General features: G+C 35.8%; 1 protein-coding gene across 7 annotated transcripts in view; it reads right to left on the reverse strand.

Annotated features, from left to right (window-relative positions):
* Positions 1-23,300, reverse strand: part of LOC143238086 (paired box protein Pax-6-like) — a 125,571-nt gene that overhangs the window by 9,083 nt on the left and 93,188 nt on the right. For all 7 annotated transcript variants that reach the window (XM_076478026.1, XM_076478025.1, XM_076478030.1 and 4 more), the window contains one exon: positions 19,232-19,469. In XM_076478026.1, the coding sequence (XP_076334141.1) occupies positions 19,232-19,469 (238 nt within the window). The remainder of the gene's footprint in view (positions 1-19,231; positions 19,470-23,300) is intronic.

The raw sequence follows: 23,300 nt of genomic DNA on the forward strand, positions 1-23,300 counted from the left end.
CGTTTCGACTCACTTTGAAAGCTATGCGTAAGTGTATGAATTACGTATCTGAACGTAAGTGTATGAATTACGTATCTAAACGTAAGTGTATGAATTACGTATCTGAATGTAAGTGTATAAATTACGTATCTAAGCATAAGTGTATGAATTACGTATCTGAACATAAGTGTATGAATTACGTATCTGATCAATTTTACCACCTCGGTTATCATAACGCAGCGACTAAATTAATTATGCGCATTCGTACCTGATTAATAATTTCGACTATGTCGAATGTGAAGATGGTCCTTTGAAAGGCTGTATTGAAAAGTGAGGTTGGAAGACTTCCTTCTTCCATAAAAAATTGACAGTATTTTCTGTTTTAAGTTTCCTGGCAACTTGGAGAAGAGCATGGGATATATTCTGGGTTCAAGGTTGCATTTTTGTTGTTGTTGATTCTAAGTATTATGTTCCAATAGCAAGTGAAATCTACAAAACTGTTTATTCACTTGAAATGGAACTGCTTTCCCTGGTGTACGATGCCAGACTATTGTGAAAGTCAACTTAGGTGCACTTCAGAGAGAGAAAGATTGAAGGTCCTGATATCAGCTGTGTCTATAGATATTGTGAAGCAGGTTATTAATATAAAACTAAAGTTCGATAAAGCGAATTAACACAGACTATCGATTAAATTATAATGAGGGGTAGCTTGTGGCAAAGCTAATTCCTGTGGCAAAAGACTAATAATATTTGGAAAACAAACATAATCGTCTGATTAGTGTGTGTTTTTTTTTAATTTCGCGCAAAGCTATACCAGGGCTATCTACGCCAGAGGTCCCTGATTTAGCATTGTAAGACTAGAGGTAAGGCAACTAGTCATCACCACCCACCGCCAACTCTTGGGCTACTCTTTTTCCAACGAAAAGTGGTATTTACCATCATATTATAACGCCCCCACGGCTGAAAGGGCGAGCATGTTTGGTGTGACGGGGATTCGATCCCGCGACCCTCGGATTACGAGCGACGCCTCAACCACCTGTCCATGCCAGGCTGATTAGCGTGTGATGAATAGGTTACTTTCAATGTAACTTCCTCTTCAGGATTACTTATGCCAATTTACAGCCTCATATGCACTAGTTTTTGATATTGTACAAAAAAATCACTTGTTTAGAATTTTAGTTTCAAAACAATTATTTTAATCTTAAGAACTGCAAACCATAAACTTTAAAGTATTCGATTAACTTTAGTGAAACTAAAGCAACAACAGAATTTGGTTTCTAGTTGCTGGGTCTATAACATGGATTCCTCTTTAATCGTGACAAGATATTTTCATCACGTTTGTTATCTTTTATCAGAAATCCCAACAATATATAAAAACGTAATTACAATCCGACTTAAGCCTACATATTTAATATTACTAAATGTCAAAAATTCCCAATTTCAGAGAAATAAAATACACATCTGTCAATCGAACAACTATTTCATTCTGTTAATATTGAGGTTATAATCTTGTTGTAGAAAACACACTTTTAATACAAATCGTTTAAGTAAATTATCGCGAACTAATTAATCATTATAAGCTTTCATTGTTCATTACTAAGAGATGCCATTCACTACATTACTCTGAACTTGAACAGAACAAGCGAGCTTTCAAACGAAACAAACATTTTGACAGATAAGCCTAAGCTATGGAAAGTTGCCTAATGTTTTCTCTCTTCTTTTTTTTTAATACTGAAAACCTTTCAGTTCGTGAAAGAGAAGACATTTACTAACGTGCTTTGCATCAGTGAAATCGATATATGTTATTTGTTGTTTCAGGCTTCACTCCGAGTTTCGAAAGCATTCCTACTATTCACGTTAACACTGATAAGTATTCACAATATGCTTGCATCGTACCCACAATGTTCGAGGTAGCTTTTACAGTATACTAATCAGTGTATAATGAACAGGTCAAGCTTACATAATGTTCATGGTGGATTACTCTTAGTACAAATAAACGTATAATAAAAAGACAATAAACTTAGCTACACATCATGTTAATGGTGGATTACATATGAGACTCAAGTGAGATCTTTCAACCGGGTTGAAGATCGTTCAAACTTATGAAAACCATGAAAAACTTTAATATTGAACAACACATTACTGCAGTATGTATAACACCAGAGGCCTTGTTAACGGCCTTTTTTATTCCGTTAAACACTGATATGAGATGGCTAGTTTCATAATGTTACTTCACATCCCAAAAGATTTATTCATAGAATGCTATGAATTTGGAAGCAACTTTTTCTAAATCAGTTTAATCTAACGAAACTATTAAACACTGTGCGTACTAAGCAACACTCATTACCAATCAATTAATATTTTAGAACTTTCTTTACTTAAATATATCAGGAATTTTATGGATTCTTCTCACGTTAAGCGTCTCTTTAATTTATAGTTTTTACGTTACGTTTTTGGACTGAAAGTGTGTTCAAAGTCCTATACAGTATTACTGAGATCTTATCTCTTTCCACTTCAAAAATATTTACATTTCAAGGGCATTTGTGGCATTTACTCCTTTCCAAAACATTGCAATGGCAGTATTGAGAACGCTATGATAAGATAAAAAACAACGAGCCACATTTGTGGCATAAGGCATCCAACATAATAAAGATACGAAACTGAAATGTGTCACGAGGTATCCAACTCTAAACCAAATACTGCTTTAACACCACATGAGAACGAAGAAAACTTGTTGAATGTGGTCCTCCTTTTCTCTTATTCACAGTTGAATTATATCATTAAATAATCTAGCTTTGTGACTTTTTAAGATTTTGTCAGTGATAACCAGGACAATCTGGTAATTTCAAAACGTTCACAAAACAACCAAATTTGGCCATGACCCTGACTGTTTGATTTGGGTTAACGAAAGAAACGTATCATTTGCTGGTCATGTCTTCTATCATCCTGTTCTTTTTATCATCACTAAGTTTCTTATTACATATTTTGAAACGTCTCACTTATCATCAGAATGACAGATTATGATGGCTTCAATCTGACTGGACAAAGGCATGAAAACGAGGAAAATTAGTGTATAATAAATATTTCAGTGAACTTAGCTACACACATCGTTCATGGTAGATTACACAGTGTACTAGTTAGCGTACAATAAATAAGTCTGTGAACTTTTACAAGTAATAAAAGGTCATGGGTAATACGGTTCGCTTTACTATACTGGACTGTTGCATTCATGTACAGGGTAGAGAAAAAATAATTATACTCTCACATATAACTGTTTCGTTGTTGTTGTTTGTTCCGTACACAAACGCCCCCAGGCGGACTTACAACACTATAAACCAGGTTTCGGTACTCATGGTAGTCAGAGCAGCCCAAACAGCTACTTAACTTCAAACAAACAAACCGTACAGAAACGGTAGCATAATTATTTTACAAGATGAAATAAATCTCATTGGTATGATCTATTCTATTGCCAAATACGTATGTATTAACAGTGTATTTTCAACACAGAGAATGTTGTCAGGGAACTAGTTCTACAGATGTTCCAGAGACCTATTATTTCTGGATCACCTTGTGTGTGTATATATAATTTCAGTTTATTTAAAGACAAATTGAAACATCTATTATACATCGTTAGAGTATCCACTAAACATATCCTAATACGTTAATGTGTTAGACATATTGGAGAAAGTCTTGCACATACAATGCCGCGACACATACATCATATATCTTATTCTCTTAATGACTAAATAATGACCAGCGCATAATCTCTCGTAATAGTACACATTAATCTAGATTTACAGCATCATTACTAAGGGCTAAAGTCTGGGGGAAAAGGGGGTTTAGCTACCTCAAAACTTTCTTTCTCGATTTGGCCTGAAACAGATCGTGCCAAATAAATATTGAGAGTATATACAACATATATTCCATTTTCCATTTTATACGAAACTGTTTTTTATAGGAAATAAAGCAAAGTGTAAAGTTACTGTAAGTGTAAATTTGGATTCATTAATACGGAGAAAAAGAAAATATGTACTTGTTTGTTTTTGAATTTCGCGCAAAGCTACACGAGGGACTTCTGCGTTAGCCGTCCCTAATTTAGCAGTGTAATGCTAGAGGGAAGATAGCTAGTCATCACCACTCACCACCAACTTTTGAGCTACTCTTTTAACGGCGAATAGTGGGATTGATCGAAATTTATAACGCCCCCCATGGCTGAAAGGGAGATCGTGTTTGGTGTGACGGGGATTCGAACCCGCAACCCTTAGATTATGAGTCGAGTGCCTTAACCACCTGGCCCTGCAGGGCCATATGTACTTTTAAATATATTAATGCATTTTAGTTCAATATGTATATGTATATATTATACACACAATATTTTAACAATTTTATCAATGCGAACAACAAACATCTTTCGCGAGTAATTGCGGTAATGTTCACTCTTATCTGAATAATTACGGGTTCGAAGTCGTGATAAAAGTTTGATATGATGTGGAAACAACAAGAACGAAAAAAAAAACCACCACCAAAATAATAAAATAATTTTAAGTTAACTTAGCTAACAAAGTAATTTCGTGTTGAATCTACCTGTAGAAAATGTTTAACACACTATAATGCTAATAAATAGTAGAGATTTATATTTTATTTTTAGTAATAAACAAGATTATTGATGCAGAACACATACACTAACATAATTTAACCAAATCAAAAGTGGGAAATATACGTATTTCCTCCACTGACGATGGTTTATTAATAAATCAGTAGATGGCACCACATAAAAGTATTACTTAAATTCGTGTATTTTGCACAAGTCCAGTTAAAAACTGTTCATAAGAGTTTCTAGTTCCTACAAAGAACATCCATGAAATGGAAAAGAACTAGTTAATGAATCATAATAACAGAGTTTTAAAATACTGGCCGATGTTTCTTATATCTGATACAAATTGCTATTCCAATTCGTGTATCTCTAAGCGACAGATGTCATAATTCACAGGAGTAGGTGTGTCTAAATTACGTCATATTGTGCTCCGCCTTCTTACTTTCTGTTGGAGGAGGTTAATCAACGAAGAGAGAGGATAGGGTAGTAGGTCCAACATATCAAGCACTAATCGCACGACGCTCCCTATGGTTTGAGAACAAAATTTATTTACTCTAAGACAAGATCTGAATTTATATGCCTTCTCAGTGTTATATTCCGACCCACTTGTTTAACCATTTTTGGTTAAACGGTTTGATTGACATGTGTACAAATATATTTCTCTGAAGGAGATGGGCTGAAATACAGAAGTAGTATTGGTGGTGAGATCGCATTCAGAACTCTTTTAATTTGATAACTGGAGAGCAAAAAAACTGTTATTCCAAAGACAGTCATAATGTAACCTGACTCAGTTGAACTTTTCTAAACTGGATTCTATATAAATGACCGTCATTAATGAAGAGTTAAATAACGTGGACAAGTGCCTGCGACATACTCTCTGACTAAAGGACAGTTAATAGAAAATCAAGTTGATTAATCAAGCTAACAAATGCAATAATTAAATAAGTGGAACTGTTTTGACAACTTACTTGTACTGATGCTCGACAACCAACGAAACCTTACTCTGTATAACAAAAATAAATAAAGAAAAGAAAATTGGGATCTATACCTGAAAACAAAGTTGTATACTTCCACTAAAATATTCTAAACATGCAGAATTTTATCTAATGACAACAGATATTTTAAAAAATAAACAAGTTAATAAAGTTATGAGATAAAAATCAAACCATTATGAAAGTTCCCTCCATATAACCTTAATGGTAAAACATCATGATATTCTATCAGTATTACTTATACATAATGTTGGTGAAGTTTTTATTTAGCTTTTGACTTATTGAATATTATGCTCGAATTTTATAATTTTAGCAGTATATATCTTCAGATTCAAAGAAATAAACTGCTTTAAGCATTGTTACAATTGTTCTAAAGATCGCACAACAAATACAATGAAAATAATTGAAGATGTGACCTGCTGGTACACCAAATTAAAGAAAAACGGTTTATGATTTGTCGATTTAGAAAGAGTCTTAATATCTCCTCACATAAACATGTGCATTCTTTACACTGTTGAAAGTGTAATCTGAGTGAGTTGAATGTGTGTGTATACACACATTGGACTATCAACTGTGTCCACCGAGGGGAATCGAACCTCTGATTTTAGCGTGTAAATCCGAAGATTTACCGCTATCCCACCGGGGAATCAATTTGAATTTGAACTCCTTTGAATAATTTCCTGTAAAACATCTATAAAAATGTACAATATTGAAAAACGCACCCTTTCGCGTCTTTCTCTTCTGTAATACGTTATCAATTTCAATGGGTTTCCAGAAAACGTGGCATTACTCGTCTTCATCAGCCATCACGAAAAGAACAAAGAAACAAAAATAAGTTTGGGTCAGACTTTATTAATTATAATCAAAATGATTTGCTCATTTGCTATAAATATTGCAATTTTCGTAATTTGACGACCTAATTTTACCGTGGATGTTAATTTTACAGTGAAACCGCATGTTTGTCAGGACTGACTCTTCTTTTGACGAAGTTTAAAATTGCGATGAAATTGAAAACTTGTTTTGTCAAACCAGCGGTGTGGAAATACTATAAACATGTATTCACTACAGTTACGACCACCACATACCGAGCGGTCTGTATAGCTAGCGACTAACCTCTTGTCAAGAAACGATGTCTTATCCACTATCTCTCTGATGGCTCTCCTATCCGTCATTGCTAGACACCAGATAATATGGGACTAATTTTTGAAAAAAAATGTTGTTAGAAACCAGATTTTGTACGTCTATAGTTCCACTTGTGACAGTGCTTCAGGCAATTCAGAGGTAAAATAATCAAATTGCCCTATTGTGGCCACCTGTACAGGCTTCCGTCCAGGCGGTCTGGGAGATGTCACTTATTGACTGACGTGGAGCATCTCAAGACACGGTTTGAAGCCCACCCAAAGACTCCCATCTCTTCCATAGTCTATATGAACTAGGCTTATCTAGTTGAGCCACTGTGACATATCTGGAGTGACGGAGCGTGATGGAAGGGCAAAGTCGCCGCTGAATATGGTGGGAAGAGAGTGACACTGTCATCTTGATATTACTGCACCCCTAAGGGTCTGCCACGTCTGGACCCGAACACAGGTGTGCTCACTGTTCCTTTTAGCAGCTTATCGTATCTGAACTTGACACAGATGTGCGCAAACAATTGAATAAAGTAAAAGATTCTTTGAAACTTAAACAGAAAATATGCTCACAGTAGATTAGTTGAAAAATATATTGGAAAATTACAAAGTTTAAAACAAATGTACAAAGGAATTAACACACATTTATACATAATATTTATGTAGCAAATCAACGAAGTACAGTGGAAACAATACAACAATGAAAACATTGTTTTATTGTCACTATATGTCAACTCGGTGATCCAGTTTAAGAACACACTAGGTTCAATTTTTTTTCTATTTGTTTAGCATCAAGTCTGTTGTGCTACCAGGATTACTTTGGAGATTTGTACAAACAAGCTGTCTCATTCCTACTACCAAATGCCTAATATTCACTACCAAGGTAACTACTAATCTATATTATCTGGAAAACCAAATTAATTTTACTGTCAAGTCAATTAAAATACTGCTAGTGAACTAATTATTATAATATCCAATGGAAATTCAACTAATTTCCTTGCTAATTTGAAAACAAACTTATTTAATTTAGAACATAAATAACTGCTAAGCCAACTTACTTCTGCTTCAAAGGTAATTAATTTCTAGTAGAAAGTCAACTTGCCCGGCATGGCCAGGTGGGTTAAAGCACTCAACTTGTAATCCAACGGCCGCGGGTTCAAATCCCCGTCGCACCAAACATGCTCCATTTTCAGCCGTGGGGGCATTATAATGTTACGATCAATCCCAGTATTCGTGGGGAAAAGAGTAGCCCAAGAGTTGGCGTTGGGTGGTGATGACTAGCTGCCTTCCCGCTAGTCTTACACTGCTAAATTAGGGACGGCTAGTGCAGATAGCCCTCGTGTAGCTTTGCGCGAAAATTAAAAAAAACAAACAAACAGAAAGTCGACTAAAAGTTGATCTATAAATAAATAGTTTGTATCATCAAACAATACGGTTTCACAGTTTCAACTATCAGTTCAGATTTTCCTGTAATAAGATGCTTAAACCAAAAAGTAAAGATTTATTTCGTGAACTAAAGTTTTCTATGTGCTTTACAAATTGTTTCTTTAACAGTTGAAAACCCTTTTTGTAAACCCTTGATTTTGTCTAGAGTAATTTAAACCTTAATTAATTCCTTTCAATATACACTTTCACACACGTACGCAAATGGCCATGCGCTCAAATGTTTTACAATTCTGGCATATGCTCTTTAGAGACACATATTTCACAATAAATTACTGAAATGTGACAAGCGGAATTTATAGGTCACTTTAACGTTTTTGAAAATTATTTTTAATAGAAAATTACCCAAAAACCTAATAAATGAAAGAAGGGAATGGAAAATCCATAAACAAATATAAAGTGCGGCAGTATATTTATATGTAAGTTGAGGATATATTTTATATGAAAACTATCTTTTAATCTCACCACGTCGTTACATTTCACTTCGCTATATCTGTTCATGCTCTAACTGACATCTCTACTATAGCTCTACAAAGTAGTTTCCATTGCAAAAGACATCAACGTAAGGTTGTCATGTCCAAAGCACACTATTACTTCCTGCTTCCTTTCCATAACCTATCTAGTATAAAAGGGTGACGGTTTTGCAACACTTTTTTATACAGTTTATTTGCACACAAATCAATAGGCGCTCTGTTTGGCGACTTGATGGATTTGTTTTCTTATAGAATGTCGGGAATACCCGACTGATTCTCCAGTTGTTTGAGATATAGAACTGTTAAAGATATATTTCATGAAAAATCCTTGTATACGCGTGACTTGTGTCGCTGTTACAGACTAGATCCTTCTTGATTATGTTGCGTACTGTTGCTTAGAATACGTGGACGGCTTTTGTCGCTGACATCTGTGTTCATGGAGTCTTATATGTGTCTCTGCCCATATCACGATAGAGATACGACCTGTTGCAGATCTTTTTGTATATGTCTTTGGAGTCGCAAATTGGTTCGTATCTGTTTGTTTTCCAATGCCAATAAGAATAAGGGATATTTTAATCTCAGAAATTATAATTCCGGAAAGTGAACACATTTCCATGATCTGAGTGTGTGAATATTTTCGTCGGAAAAGACTATTACATACTCTTTTTAAAAGTGATCGACTTTCAGTCGCGTCACACTACGTACCACAAAATGTGTCAAAAAATATACTTCTGATACATCTTGTTCCACCACTGCTTTATATCGGCTATGACTTACTATTTTGCTTATTCAAAATTGTTTCACAATAAACCACTCAACTCTCTTTGTGGTAAAGAAATTTAACTTTAAGAAAAAGATTGTATTTAAAAGCTAGTAATGAATTCAGCGTCTTGACTGAAAACCGTGATGTAAAGCTCGCTGACACTACGGACCGGCATAGTCAGGTGATTAGGGCGTTCTACAGGTTGCGAGTTCGAATCCCCGTTACATCAAACATGCTCGCCATTTCAGTCGTGGGTGGCGTTATAATATGAGGATTAATATTTGTTGGTGAAAGAGTAGCCCAAGAGTTTGCGGCGGCTGATGATGACTAGCTGCCTTTCTTCTCGTCTAACACTGCTCAATAAAAGAAGGCTAGTGCCCTTCTGCCCCCTCATAGCCCTTGTGTAGCTTTGCGTGTAGTTCAAAAGAAACAAACAAACAAACACTGACTCTGTGTATATATATGTTATCATGCGTTTATATAAATAAGTGAATAATATTAGGTTATATATATAGTACAATAACACTGTGTCTTAATTATTTCAGTGTATTAATTAATCTAGCAAAAACCAATTCACGATGTGTATTTACGATACCAAACTACGAATAACATGTATAGCGCTTAACTCAGAAAAAATTGCATTCATACATAACCTGCACAACTTCATTATGTACATTTACGAAAAACATTCAAACAAAATGTGTAAGTACAAAAGTATAGAAAAAAAATAACGAAAGAGACAGATGCATTTCTTGTATGAAGGTGTTTGTGTGTCTTGCGTGGACTTCACATATATTACAAAGTCAACGTAATTTCATTGATAGTTGGCCCGGCATGGCCAAGCGTGTTAAGGCGTGCGACCTCGTAATCTGAGGGTCGCGCGTTCGCATCCCCGTCGCGCCAAACATGCTCGCCCTTTCAGCCGTGGGGGCGTTATAATTTGACGGTCAATCCCACTATTCGTTGGTAAAAGAGTATCCCAAGAGTTGGCGGTGGGTGGTGATGACCAGCTGCCTTCCCTCTAGTCTTACACTGCTAAATTAGGGACGGCTAGCACAGATAGCCCTCGAGTAGCTTTGTGCGAAATTCAAAAACAAACAAACAAAGCTAAAATGAATAAATCTAAGCCTTTTATTACTGATAGTAAAAACAACTCAGAATTCTCAAATTCGTGTGCATATGGTGTAAGAGTTATTGTATTTGACACATGTTGGTTTGAAAGTGTTTCCTTGTGTTTTAACCCTATATGGTATTCCTCTTCTTCAAGATGTTTGTTTGTTTATTTAGTTGTTCAACACAAAGCCAAACAATGAGCTATCTGAGCTGTTCCGAAAGAACACAGAAGTCAGTGATGTCGAGAAAATCCACTTGTAGACAAAAATATATTTGTAAAAACAGCTCGTTTGGTCCTCTGCGTAAAAAAAATTCTCAACCCAAACGAGCCGTTTTTACATATATATTTTAAACACAGAAGTGTAGCGTTTGGAGACCGAAAGCTTGCTGCTGACCCACCAGGGGACGCTTCAGAACGTCAAGGTTACTTTACAGGTTTGTTTGAAGTTAAGCACAATCGGCTGTTTGTGCTCTGCCGACCACAAGTATCAAAACCAGGTTTCTAGCGTGAAAAGTCGCAGACGTACCGCTGTGCCGGGTGGGGAAGGGCGTTATTTTATATAAAAATGTAGAAAGTTTATTACATCCATAAATGGCATTATGCTCAGAATCATTCCAAAAATTTTGTGTATATTTCACTTTCATTGAAGGAAAACTTTCAAAAACATAATTATTCTATACTCCTGTGTTGTACGTATATGTGTGTGTATATTGTAAATTTACACTGTATCTTTGTATGGTTTCTCACGGATTAACAAGTTATAGTCGGGTTGCCAAGACGCGATTCCATCCCAAACCTAAAAGTATAGTTTAAGTAAAGTTATTGTTGTTGTTTTGGTGGTTTTTTATATCTGTGAGGATGTGAGTGGTGCCATCTCGGCACCCTCGAGGGAATTAAAATATTCAAGATGGCAGCTGCAACATGAATTTAATCAAAACATAGCTCATGTATTGACTAATGTGCTATTTCTAAACCTATGACTAACTAAGTCTGTGGGATCAGACAATCCATTGCTCACCTTGTCTTACTTATAGGATCATTACTGGTTAAAATCTACCATTCATACTTAAAACAAAATAATACAAAAACGGAACAAATCATTTCTTTTGGTAAGCTGAAATACCGATTCTGGTGTTTGTTTGGTTTTGTTTTATTGTGTGTGAATAAGATAGTTATAAAACAAGTAGAATTACTAAACGATGGTATTTGTAGGGATAACTCTAGGAATAATCAATATTCGTGAATTTTTAAACCACTCTAAGACGACCAGTAGTCATTCAAAGACGATAATTCTCCATTACTGGTAACCAAACGCAGTGTCTAGGGACTTTATAAATGAAAGGCTGATGGAAAGACGACTGATGAAAGATATGCATTGGACTGAAACGATTAAATTATTCAGTGTATCAGTAGAACTGTAAATCTGTGAGTTGACCAGCTGGTACACACGTCAGTTTTCAGTGTATCAGTAGAACTGTAGATCTGTGAGTAGACCAGATGGTACACACGTCAGTTTTCAGTGTATCAGTAGAACTGTAGATCTGTGAGTTGATCAACTGGTACACACATCAGTTGTATCATTAGTTTTTTTCGAGAGGTAATTGTTGAAATGATTATCACTTGGCTTCGTGTCGTTTTTGTCCACCAATTCTGGAAATTATTTGTCACGTTACAACCACAGAAGAGTGTGCAAGTTAACTGAGCTATTTACCACCCATATTTTCTGGTCGAACGAGGTTTCTCAGATGGAGTCACTTGAAGGACAACAGCATCGCTGATGACATCGTGATGCGCAACACAGATATACGATCTGTATCTTTTCCTACCCAAAACCTGTGAGTCAAAGTTGGACAGATTTCTAAATGTAAGTTTTTAAGTTTTTTAAACATTTTACTGACGTTAATGTTCGCAGGTTTGGCAAACATATTGCATATCAAATATCAAGCATACAACTCGTGTCTTTGTTCTTATAATATGCTACAACAAATGCAGTTGCTTAGTTAATAGTTTCGTATATATTTCGTCTCCAACGCTGACAACTTTGCACCACTGTAAAGTTATGATACAACAGTTGTAATTTTCTTCACTGTTGCTCCTGTGTCAACCATTATCCGATACAATCAGGTCCATTCCGTTAGAAAAGAGAACGACAGGAGCTTCAGCAAACAGTGATGACGGAGCAGGACGAATACACCAATGTCATCATATATCACCATTATTCATCTAACTCTCTGGGTAGTAACAACTACCATTTACTAAGGTATTATAGCATGTGCCTTTTCATTACTAATCTACAGGTCAGTCCAGGCACTGAGTAGTTCCATACTGACTTGTTGTGGTACAGTATTGGATTTTGTCACTACCAATCTGTGATTGAAGACGCCTTCAATTGTAGGAAGATTTCTTTTTTATCCGTTAGTTATTGGCAAATTATACCAATGAATTGTTTTTTTTCCCGTGACACACAGTGTACTAGTTATATATTTTCAGCATTTATCAACAAAGGTTTGAAATGTGTCGTTTTAAATCCAATTTAATGAAGATAAAAAAATACACCCACCATTGATAATTACTTATGGTTTATCCAGAAGTCAAACTGGCTGCTCTACCTCTAGTTTTCCTTTGACTGTGACCTTTTGTTTTGATTGTCCTCATATTGCCAATATCTTCAGACATTGAAATGAACACGGTTTTCAAGTCACAATGGAACACATTTAGCAGGTCTCCGTCACGCGAAATCACCAAGCTCGTGATCCTTAAGCGAATAAATTTTGTGTCAAAAATTGTATTAGATTCACATATGACAGCTTCCTCAAAGGTACCAAAGTAACATTTCTTATGTAGTACGAATAGTAAAACATTTCACCCCAAAAACCCAGTAATATACACCAAAATCATTATTCTATATTATATAGATTCCAATATATTGGCATTTGTATATCGAGGTAACCCATCTTGGCAACAATCTTGGATATTTTAATATCTTGAAAAATGGCAAGGTGTCATCATTAACACTCTGAATCAGTATCCCTAGAAGATGTGCAAAATATCATAAAATGTCACCTGGACTACGGGATGTTCTGGTCTCTTGTCCAGCTAATACTGAGACCTGAATTCCTCGATTACACAAGTTCATGTTCAGTACATGCATTTATGCACCAAAGAAAAGTGTTGGTCATTTTACATACTTGTGGTTTGGTTAAACAAATCTACATGGGATATAACTTAACATTTTGAGTTTTATGACTATTGTTTCTCAGAACGTATGTCAGAAGATGAGGTGAAAGAATATAAAACGAAACGGATGAAAAAAACGTTTAAATTTTGTTCCATATTGAATGCTATGCTACAAACACCATTGATATTACAAGTTATTCGTGTTTTAGAATAACAACGTTGCACTTCATGTGCTCTATTGGTAATACGTCTTTCATTGTCAGTTATGTTCAGTCTAATGGTTGTGTTTATATATTATTGTTCTACAAAATGAATTCCATTGTAACAAGTTTCTGATAGAGGTCTCTTTTTAACCAATCATCTTTGTTGATAAGTACAAAGCTACATAATGAACAGACGCTTTGTCCACTAAAGATATCAGAGATCTATTTTAAAATTATAAGCACGTAGACTTCAGTGCAGAAAATATTAATTATGGAAAAGATGAAAACAATGGGCCTAAAGATCATATAATATATGTATTCATATTGTTTACATATAAAGAAATGCCAACCATTTATTGTGTGAAAATGAACTGCAGCAGAGTATAATCACATAATGATAATTCACAATGCGATTGGTTGTCATCTAACCAATCGAAAAGTGCCACATCGGTAACAAGCATATAAAAGTACAGGCACTCATAATAAGCCCACTATTAGTAGAGTTGTCCAGGAGTGTCTCCCAGAACTAAAATGCTGCGAAAAATCGTGTAGAAATCAAAGATTTGGTTGCTGAAGTATAGTTTATGCATAAAATTACAAAAAAGACTATGTTTCAGTAGGGTTTGTATCAGTCTCAGATAGGAGAAAATTAATTTACGCTTTATAGAAGAAGACACATAGGTAAAAACCAAAATTATTCAAAATGGCGTTAAGAATACCAAGGCATGTTATTTAAGAGACAAGAAGTCAGTTGCAGATCTCGTAAACGACATTTGCTGCAAAGTGGTGTCACTATTATCTCTAGAACAGCAAAACATTAGCATGAAGAGGTTTCAAAATCTGCCTGAAACAGAAGTAACCAATCCTAAATGTTAAAATAGATAACTGATCACAAATAGTGAAATGAGTAATCGTGTGTTATTTACAGACACATTTAAGTTCTAACTGTTTATCATCTACCAACAACAGTTTATTTGATGGCAGAGAATGGGGTCAGTTAAGTCCTAACTGTTTATCGTCTACCAACAACAGTTTATTTGATGATGGAGAATGGGGTCAGTATTGCAGTCAATGACATCTACAATGGGGAACAGTATGAGTTTGAGAATACGTCTCAGTATACGATCTACACATAATTGATGGCACTCTGACCGCTGAAAAGTGCAGGCAGATTTTGCTCCAGCACATCATTCCTTTAAGAACATGTCGTATTGAAGAAGGTTCAACTTGTAAAACAGAACATTTGGTATAGTATTCCACAATGCACACCGATAATCTATATGAAGATGTTAAAACAAGATGCAATGTGCTTTTACATAAAAGGATCGCATGCAAATTAGCAAATGTTCAACGTAATCATTTTTGTTTGGTATTTTCTGTCAAAACGTTTTGTATAATCAATAAATATGCCATCGCTCATTCTCTGTGATTCCCGTGTGTGCATCAATCGTGTACTTCTGGAATCATTTCCATTACACTCTGTGTGTGTGTGTGTGTGTGTGTGGCAAATACCAAAAAAATACTGAAAAAGAAGGGGCTAATGATACGAAAACCTTTTCTGTAGATTGAAGTAACTGCTAAATATGGAACAATGATATCGTATAATTGGTAGAACATATATAGTAAGAAGTTCTTTCATGGCAGTAAAATATATATATATATATAGTTTACGGTCTCGTTAACAGCAATCGGTCAGCGGTTATCTGTTTTCCACTTGGATCAATCCATGGTCTTCACTGAAGAAGACTTTTTCAGGTGATATCCACGTGTAAATGCTTTACATGTATACATTTCTCGATAACCATTCTTTATCAGACTTTCAGCTACATTTACCATATTATCTAATACTTCCGCCACAAGATCTTGCGAGAGGTGCCAAACATTACTTATTTTAGTTTACCAGCTTTACAAATACAGTTGTTTTTTTAGTTTACTGGTTTTACAAATACAAGTTTTTTTTAGTTTACTAGCTTTACAAATACAGTTTTTTAAATTTACTAGATTTACAAATACAAGTTTTTTTAGTTTACTAGCTTTACAAATACAAGTTTTTCTGAAAAGTTTCTGAAAAGCAGTAGTGTACAGTGTTCGTAAGTGTAAAACGTTTTAACAATCACAATTGAATAATTTATATTTCATTACACCCAAAAACACACCACCTGCTGATGCAGTAACAGTTTTACTGCTAAATACTAACCCCACCTCATCATTAACTCATTGTTTTTTCTATTGTTAACATAATGGCAAAGTAAGCTTTTGTTATGATTAACAAGCCCGCAGACATGCCGCTGTGTCACTGGGGAACTCAAGTGTGATATCACACTGACAAAAAAAAAAAAAAAGACAAGCACGTGCGAGGAGCTATTCGAAATATTATCCCACAGCTATTTTGTAAACAAAAAAAAAAAAAGTGAAATAGCGAAATATATGTTAACTTGAATATACGAATAAAAGTGGTGTTTTGTCCGTAATACTGGAGTAAACAATTAAAATAAGATGTGAGGGTGCGTATTGGTCACACGGGAGATTTCTGATTTTGGAGCAGAACCAAGTGAGCGGGGTTCGAATCGTGATTGTATCACAAAATTTTCCCCACACTTTAAGATATCAGTATATTATAAAAGTGATAATTAATCCATTAGCGTCGATTGTTTGTTGGTATGCATGCCTTTCCTCAAGTTAGTAGTTTACATTTAGGGACGATAGTAGATAATCCTGGTCATGAATATAAAACTACAATAAAATAAACCCAAGAAGACAGTAACAACCACTGTCTTTGCCCTAGTGTACACCCAAATTGAATTATCGTCTGTTCACTGTTTTATTTTAATTTGTTAAGCCTACAAATAAATATGTATGCAAGACATTTATAAGAGACATTACCTACATTTAAATGAACTCTAGAAACATATGTATATATCATTATATATTTCCATTTTAGAAAATAAAAAAAAAATGTTTAATTAACCTACACTTAACCCTTAAAGCGTGCGGTTGATTTATACACGTTTGTTAGTTTACTTGTAAAAACTAATTTAACTGGACTAACTTAAAAACTGCTTCATTTTTGGTGAGGAAAGCCTAACTCCTTATACATACACATATTATAATATTAGAGATAGACTAGTAATTATAAAATGAGAACTTAATATCAACATGAGTAAATGAACGAAAAGTGTCAGAGACCACAAAACAATGAAGTAAAAATATTTTAAAATGCAATCCGCAAACGTGTATGAACAAAACACACAGGAATAGACATGCTATCTTCACCACTATCCGACGTAGTACGTAATTATACACAACTAATGGCTAAATAGATTGTTGAACTTTTTTTTTTCGGTATGTTAGCTTTCAACACCTTTTTTAGTGTTATAATATACAAATGAAATCATTGCTGTGTTATCTGGTTTGGATACGTATTTATAAGCATTTCAGTGTATTTCGACAAGTGCAACACAGTATTTGTCCACCTTTTTCATTCGAGAACTAACATTCATTTCAGACTTAGGATGCAAATTCATTTCATATATTTAACCCGTGTAAAGTCAATAGAATTATCTCCAGATTTAGCTTGTCTCTTGTAAGTACATACAGACAAAAGCACGTGTTCTGTTGCACAGTGCAAATATTAATACAGTTGTTGTCAAAAATGTGTTAAACATCATTTGCAGTACCCACTATATGATTGTTTTTGTTTTGTAACTTTCGCGCAAAGCTACACGAGGGTTATCTGCGCTATCCGTCCCTAATTAAGCAGTGTAAGACTAGAGGGAAGGCAGCTAGTCATCACCACCCACTGCTAACTCTTGGGCTACTTTTTTACCAGAGAATAGTGGAATTGACCGTCATTATAACACCCCCACAGCTGGAAAGGCGAGCATGTTTGGTGCGACGGGATTCGAACCCGCGACCTTCGTATTCCAAGTCAAATGCCTTAAACCACCTGGCAATGCCGGCTATCCCATATGAAAACTTTTGCATTACCCATATGTTATTAAATAATCTGTTAACATATATTTGCAAATGTCGAAAACGCTGTTATAAAACATGTTGAAGGCTATTTGCAACTTCGCACACGAGTAGTTTCTTTTGATACGATGTTATAGAATCAGTTAAAGCCTATTCAAGTGGAATAAAAAAAGTATCCATAATGAATTAATCACACGAGAATGAATTAACTTGAGAACAAGATAAACAAACTATTAACGTAGCACATCACAGCAACAAAAGTATCACTTCACAATTATCATGGAATAATAATAATAAAAAACACGCTATGTGTGACGTGTATTTGTTCTATGCACAGATAACGTATTATTCCGACATGCATATGCATAAGTGTGTAGATGCTTTTAGGCAAACATTACCTTTCGAGATACCGAAGACAGTTAGAACAATAAGAGCACATAAGCCCTCACAGCCAAAGCAGATGACATACACAGTGTTTATTTAGGTAATGCGCAGAGCATTACAATCAAAGTGAGGCTTCTAAAACAGCTCTTCACTAAGTGACTTTTTATATTTGTTATATCCCCAAACAGAAAGTTAGTTTTGTTTGGGCTAGCAATGACACTGATTATTCTAAGAACATTTATTTTTGTCTTGTCGGTGTTGTTGAAGTAGAGACAAAAACGTATTGTGCTGAAACGCCATGTTTTCTAAAACAATACTTACGAATCTTTAAAAAAAACTTTTAGTCATGTATCTGTCGAACGTATGCACGTCTATACAAGGTATGCATAAATATATAGTGCGTGCTCATTACGTAGGAACTTATTTTGAAATCTTATGCCCGAAATTTTCGAATTTTATGCTCAATATATGTGCGTGCTTTTGGAATTTACAGGCGAAAAAATTCTAAATAATTTACACACTATTGTCCACTATATAGTTTATATAACTTCAGTGAGCTGGGCGTGGCCCAGTATTAACGTGCGTTACCACGAATCAAAATATCCAAGGTTTAAGCTCGTAATAAGCCGTTGAACATGATACACGCTTTGAATTGTTCGGTTGAAAGTACATGAACAGGCGGCAGTTGCCGCTCAATGATTGCCATCCTAGTTTAAAATCTGCCTTGGAATACCTCACCTGAGCATTTCGCTTATGTGTCACGTAAGATCCAATTCAAGTTTTAAATGCTAAACACACGATTTTAAACATATACAATCTAACTTTGGTCAGTTCATGCAAAGTTTAATACTTTCAAGTCACTTTCACTAAGTTATTTGATGATACTCGGAACAAAATACACACATTTTTATTGATTTTTTTTCCCCAAAAATACTCATGGAACGGGAAAAAATAACTTAGTATCATATACACTTATATGATCTTGGGAGATATATGAAATTATTTCTTACCTTTTTTCTGAATTTGTCCATTTTCGGTAGGGAGACTGGGAGCAGTCACTGGAGGAGGGACGCAAGCAGGGGTTATTCCACCAAATGTTGCACTACCAGGATACCAGGGGTTTGGGCGAGGCCATCCCTGACCATTGAGTATACGTAGTTTATCATAGACAGCATCTTGTGCTTGTGCATGCACTTGTTGTTCTTTTTGAGCCGCCAGGTTTCGTAAAACTCGATTAATTGAAGATACCTGTAAAAGTTTTAAAATGTTCGCTACATATCCGATATTTTATTTACAGTCTTAGATATTCTACGTTTTGCTAGATTCAAGTTACAGCTATTTAATAACTTAGTTTCGCGTTACACGGATGCTTGAGTGATTATATCAGAACGATTTTGAGTATGCAAATCACCAAGTTGCCTGGCAATCAAAGCCAATATAAAGTTGCGGTGCAACGGAATGTATCAGAACTACATTTTGTGTTTGCTTAGCATTTCGTGAGAATCTGATGCCACAGAAAATCGATCGGTCTGTAAAAAAAATGAGACAGCTCTTTACAAAGCCACATATTTATACACTCACATCGTAAAGCTGTGTCGAAATCGAGGATTTAAAGTTTTCAAGACAGGGTTATATTTTGTACTTAATGGCACTGGAAATAAAAAAAATATGTATCAGTTTGAGAAACCAGAAGTGCCCAGAAAGAGAACTTCAATAAGTCGTGCCTCAATCTAAGTAAAAAATAAAGTGTGGCATCAAGAATCTGAAAAATACTAGATATTCACGCTTTTGTTTCAACACTACTAACCATTCTCCTTGTATTTTTTTTTTACTTATAGAAAGCACATATAGAGCAGCATTGCACTTTTGATATGAAAGCTTTATGACGAGGTTTTCTGCAATTGAAAGTATGCTGCAGGACAACTTTCAAGATGTACGGGCGTCAAATATAACAGTATAATGCGTTTGGTTTAAGTTGAATTTAGCGCAAAGCTACACGAGGGCTATCTGCACTAGCCGTCCCTAATTTAGCAGTGTAATACAAGAGAGAAGGTAGCTAGTCATCAACACCCACCGCCAACTCTTGGGCTACTCTTTTACCAACGTATAGTGGGATTGACCAGTACATTATAATGCCCCCACGCTTTAAAGGGCGAGCATGTTTGGTGCGACGGTGATTCGAACCTGCGACCCTCAGATTACGAGTCGAGTGCCTTATTCATCTAGCCATGGGACGTGGACTGTCGCTTTAATTTTAAAATATACGTATAATGTACAAATTCTTCACTATAGTATAATTTCACAAAAGTGACAAACGTCAGTGTATTGTGTGAGACTATTTGATGAAAGTACAGTAAAAATTACTTTGTACCCAAGCTAGCTACGAAATCCAACTTGCCTTCTAAGATAGGGCAAACTCTGAGTTTGATGTTGAATTACGTTAATTTTAATAGTTCACAAAGGTGTTTCTTAAGGAACTGTGTCAAAAATCCAAAAACATGGGCTAGAACATAAAGTTGAAATTTTCGAGATGCCTTAACGCTGCTGAAATTTACAATAAGGAAGCACAAATAGAGAAAACTTTGAAACTTCAGCTAAAATATTCAACTCGACAGAGAAACAACGTCGTTTTAACAACTCTGTGATTGCCATAATCTCACGAAGCAAATATTCAAATCATAATATCGAATTTGGATGACAAATAGCCTAGAATAACTTATTGCGATACCGTCCTTAGTTTTGAAGCAATACACTAGAAGGAATGCAACTAGTCAACTCCACTAACCACCAATTTTTGGGCTATCTCTTTATCAACGAAAAGTGAGCTTGAGCATCACATTGTAACGCCACCACGACTGAAAGGATGAGCATGTTTGGTAATATGTTGAGCCAGTACCATAACAATCAGTCCACAACAGGCCTCATCTGATTCACAAGATTAAAACGGGGTCGTTTTAAGAATAATAAATGGTGGTTATATACTACGTGGCCAAAAGAATGTGGACATTCTTACTAATTAGTGGGTTCGGCTATTTCAGCCACACCCACTGCTAACAGGTGCATAAAATCAAGCATACAGCTATGCAATCTCCGTAGACAAACATTAGCAGTAGAATGGGTCGTATTGAAGAGCTCAGTGACTTTGAACGTGGCACTGTCATTGGATGTCACCTTTCCAACAAATCAGTTTGTCAAATTTCTGCCCTGCTAGAGCTGCCCCGGTCAATTGTAAGTGCTGTTATTTTGGCGTAGAAACGTCTAGGAGCAACAACAGCTCAACCATGAAGCGGTAGGCCACACAAGCTCACAAAACGGGACCGCCGAGTGCTGAAGCGCGTAGCGTGTATAAATCATATGTCCACAGTTGCAACACTCACCACTGCCTAGCAACGTCAGTACAAGAACTGTTCGTCAGGAACTTCATGAAATGAGTTTCCATGGCCGAGCAGCCGCACACTATGTGCAATGCCAAGCATCGGCTGGAGTGGTGTAAAGCACACTGCCATTGGACTCTGGAGCAGTGAAAAAGTGTTCTCTGGAGTAATGAATCATGCTTCACTATCTGGCAGTCTGACGGACGAATCTGTGTTTGGCGGATGCCAGGAGAATGCTACCTGCCTGAATGCATAGTGCCAACAGTAAAGTTTTGTGGAGGAGGAGTAATGGTCTGGGGCTGTTTTTCATGGTTTGGGCTGGAATCTTTAGTTCCGGTGAAGAAAAATCTTAATGCTACAGCAAACAATAGCATTCTAAAGAATTGTGTGCTTCCAACTTAGTGGCAACAGTTTGGGGAAGGCCCTTTTTTGTTTCACCATGACACAAAGCGAGATCCATAAAGACATGGTTTGCTGAAGCTGGTGTAGAAAAACTTGACTGGCGTGCACAGAGCCCTGACCAACTCCATATTAATGCCCATGGTTTGGGAATGAGATGTTCAAGAAGCACATACGGGTGTGATGGTCGGGTGTCCACATACTTTTGGCCATATAGTGTATCTAGATAAATAAGAAAATCATAGTTACCACATAAACGTTACTTAAAGAAAACGGAGTAACCATTTTCAATGGTAACAATGACCCGAGAACCTGCAGTTACCAAAGCTTTTCTGAGGAATTAATAATATCTGTAAAATTAAAACACAACGTTGGCGAATAAAATCGAACACATAGTCTTTAGAATAAAGAAGTATGTTTTGTTTTTATCAACAACCATCCATTTACTTGTAGGTAAATAAATAAGAGATTACTGTAGCTAGAAATTCGAATAATAAGTAAAAACATAATAGCTTGTGAAACGCTGCACTGCATTAATTCACAATTGTTATATGAAAATGTGCGCATATGTGTATGTATATAATAGTACTGTCCGTGTAACTACTTCGCAAGGACAGATCTTCACTAAATTTGGTTTGGAGGTTCAATGGATCCATAGGGAGATGCATATAAATTTTCAGTTATGAGTTTTGTTGATTTCATGGACGTTTTGGATTTTTTTTTTATTATTACTTCGTCCATTGTTGATAGACCTCCACCAAATTTGGCATGAAGGCTTGTTGGGTACGTGCAAATTTGTGGTTTCCCGTTTTCCGATTTGCAGTTTTTATGGGCCTTTTTTTTGTTCTTACAATTACGTATAAGGGTTTATTTGTTTTAATTTTTCGCAAAGCTAGCCGTCCCTCATTTAGCAGTGTAAGACTAGAGGGAAGGCAGATAGTCATCACCATACACCGCCAACTCCTGAGCTACTCTTTCGCCAACGAATAGTGGGATTGACCGTAACATTATAACGCCCCCACAGCTAAAAGGGCGAGAATGTTTGGTGCGACGGTGATTCGAACCCGCGATCTTCAGATTACGAGTCGAACGCCTTAACCCACCTGACCATGCCGGGTCTACTCTGGCTGATATAACCATTGTTTAAAGTATTAACACTCCTACGAAAAGTGGGGCCTATTAGGCCTATTAGGCTCGGACTTGTCGCTGGCTTCAAAACAGAAAAAAATACGAGATGCCAGGGTATAAAACAGGGAAGGGTAAATAAACGAAAAGTTCTTCAATCGCTCAAAAAAGGCCTTTGCGT

Source organism: Tachypleus tridentatus, chromosome 13, assembly GCF_004210375.1.
Source record: "Tachypleus tridentatus isolate NWPU-2018 chromosome 13, ASM421037v1, whole genome shotgun sequence".
Taxonomy (NCBI): Eukaryota; Metazoa; Arthropoda; class Merostomata; order Xiphosura; family Limulidae; genus Tachypleus; species Tachypleus tridentatus.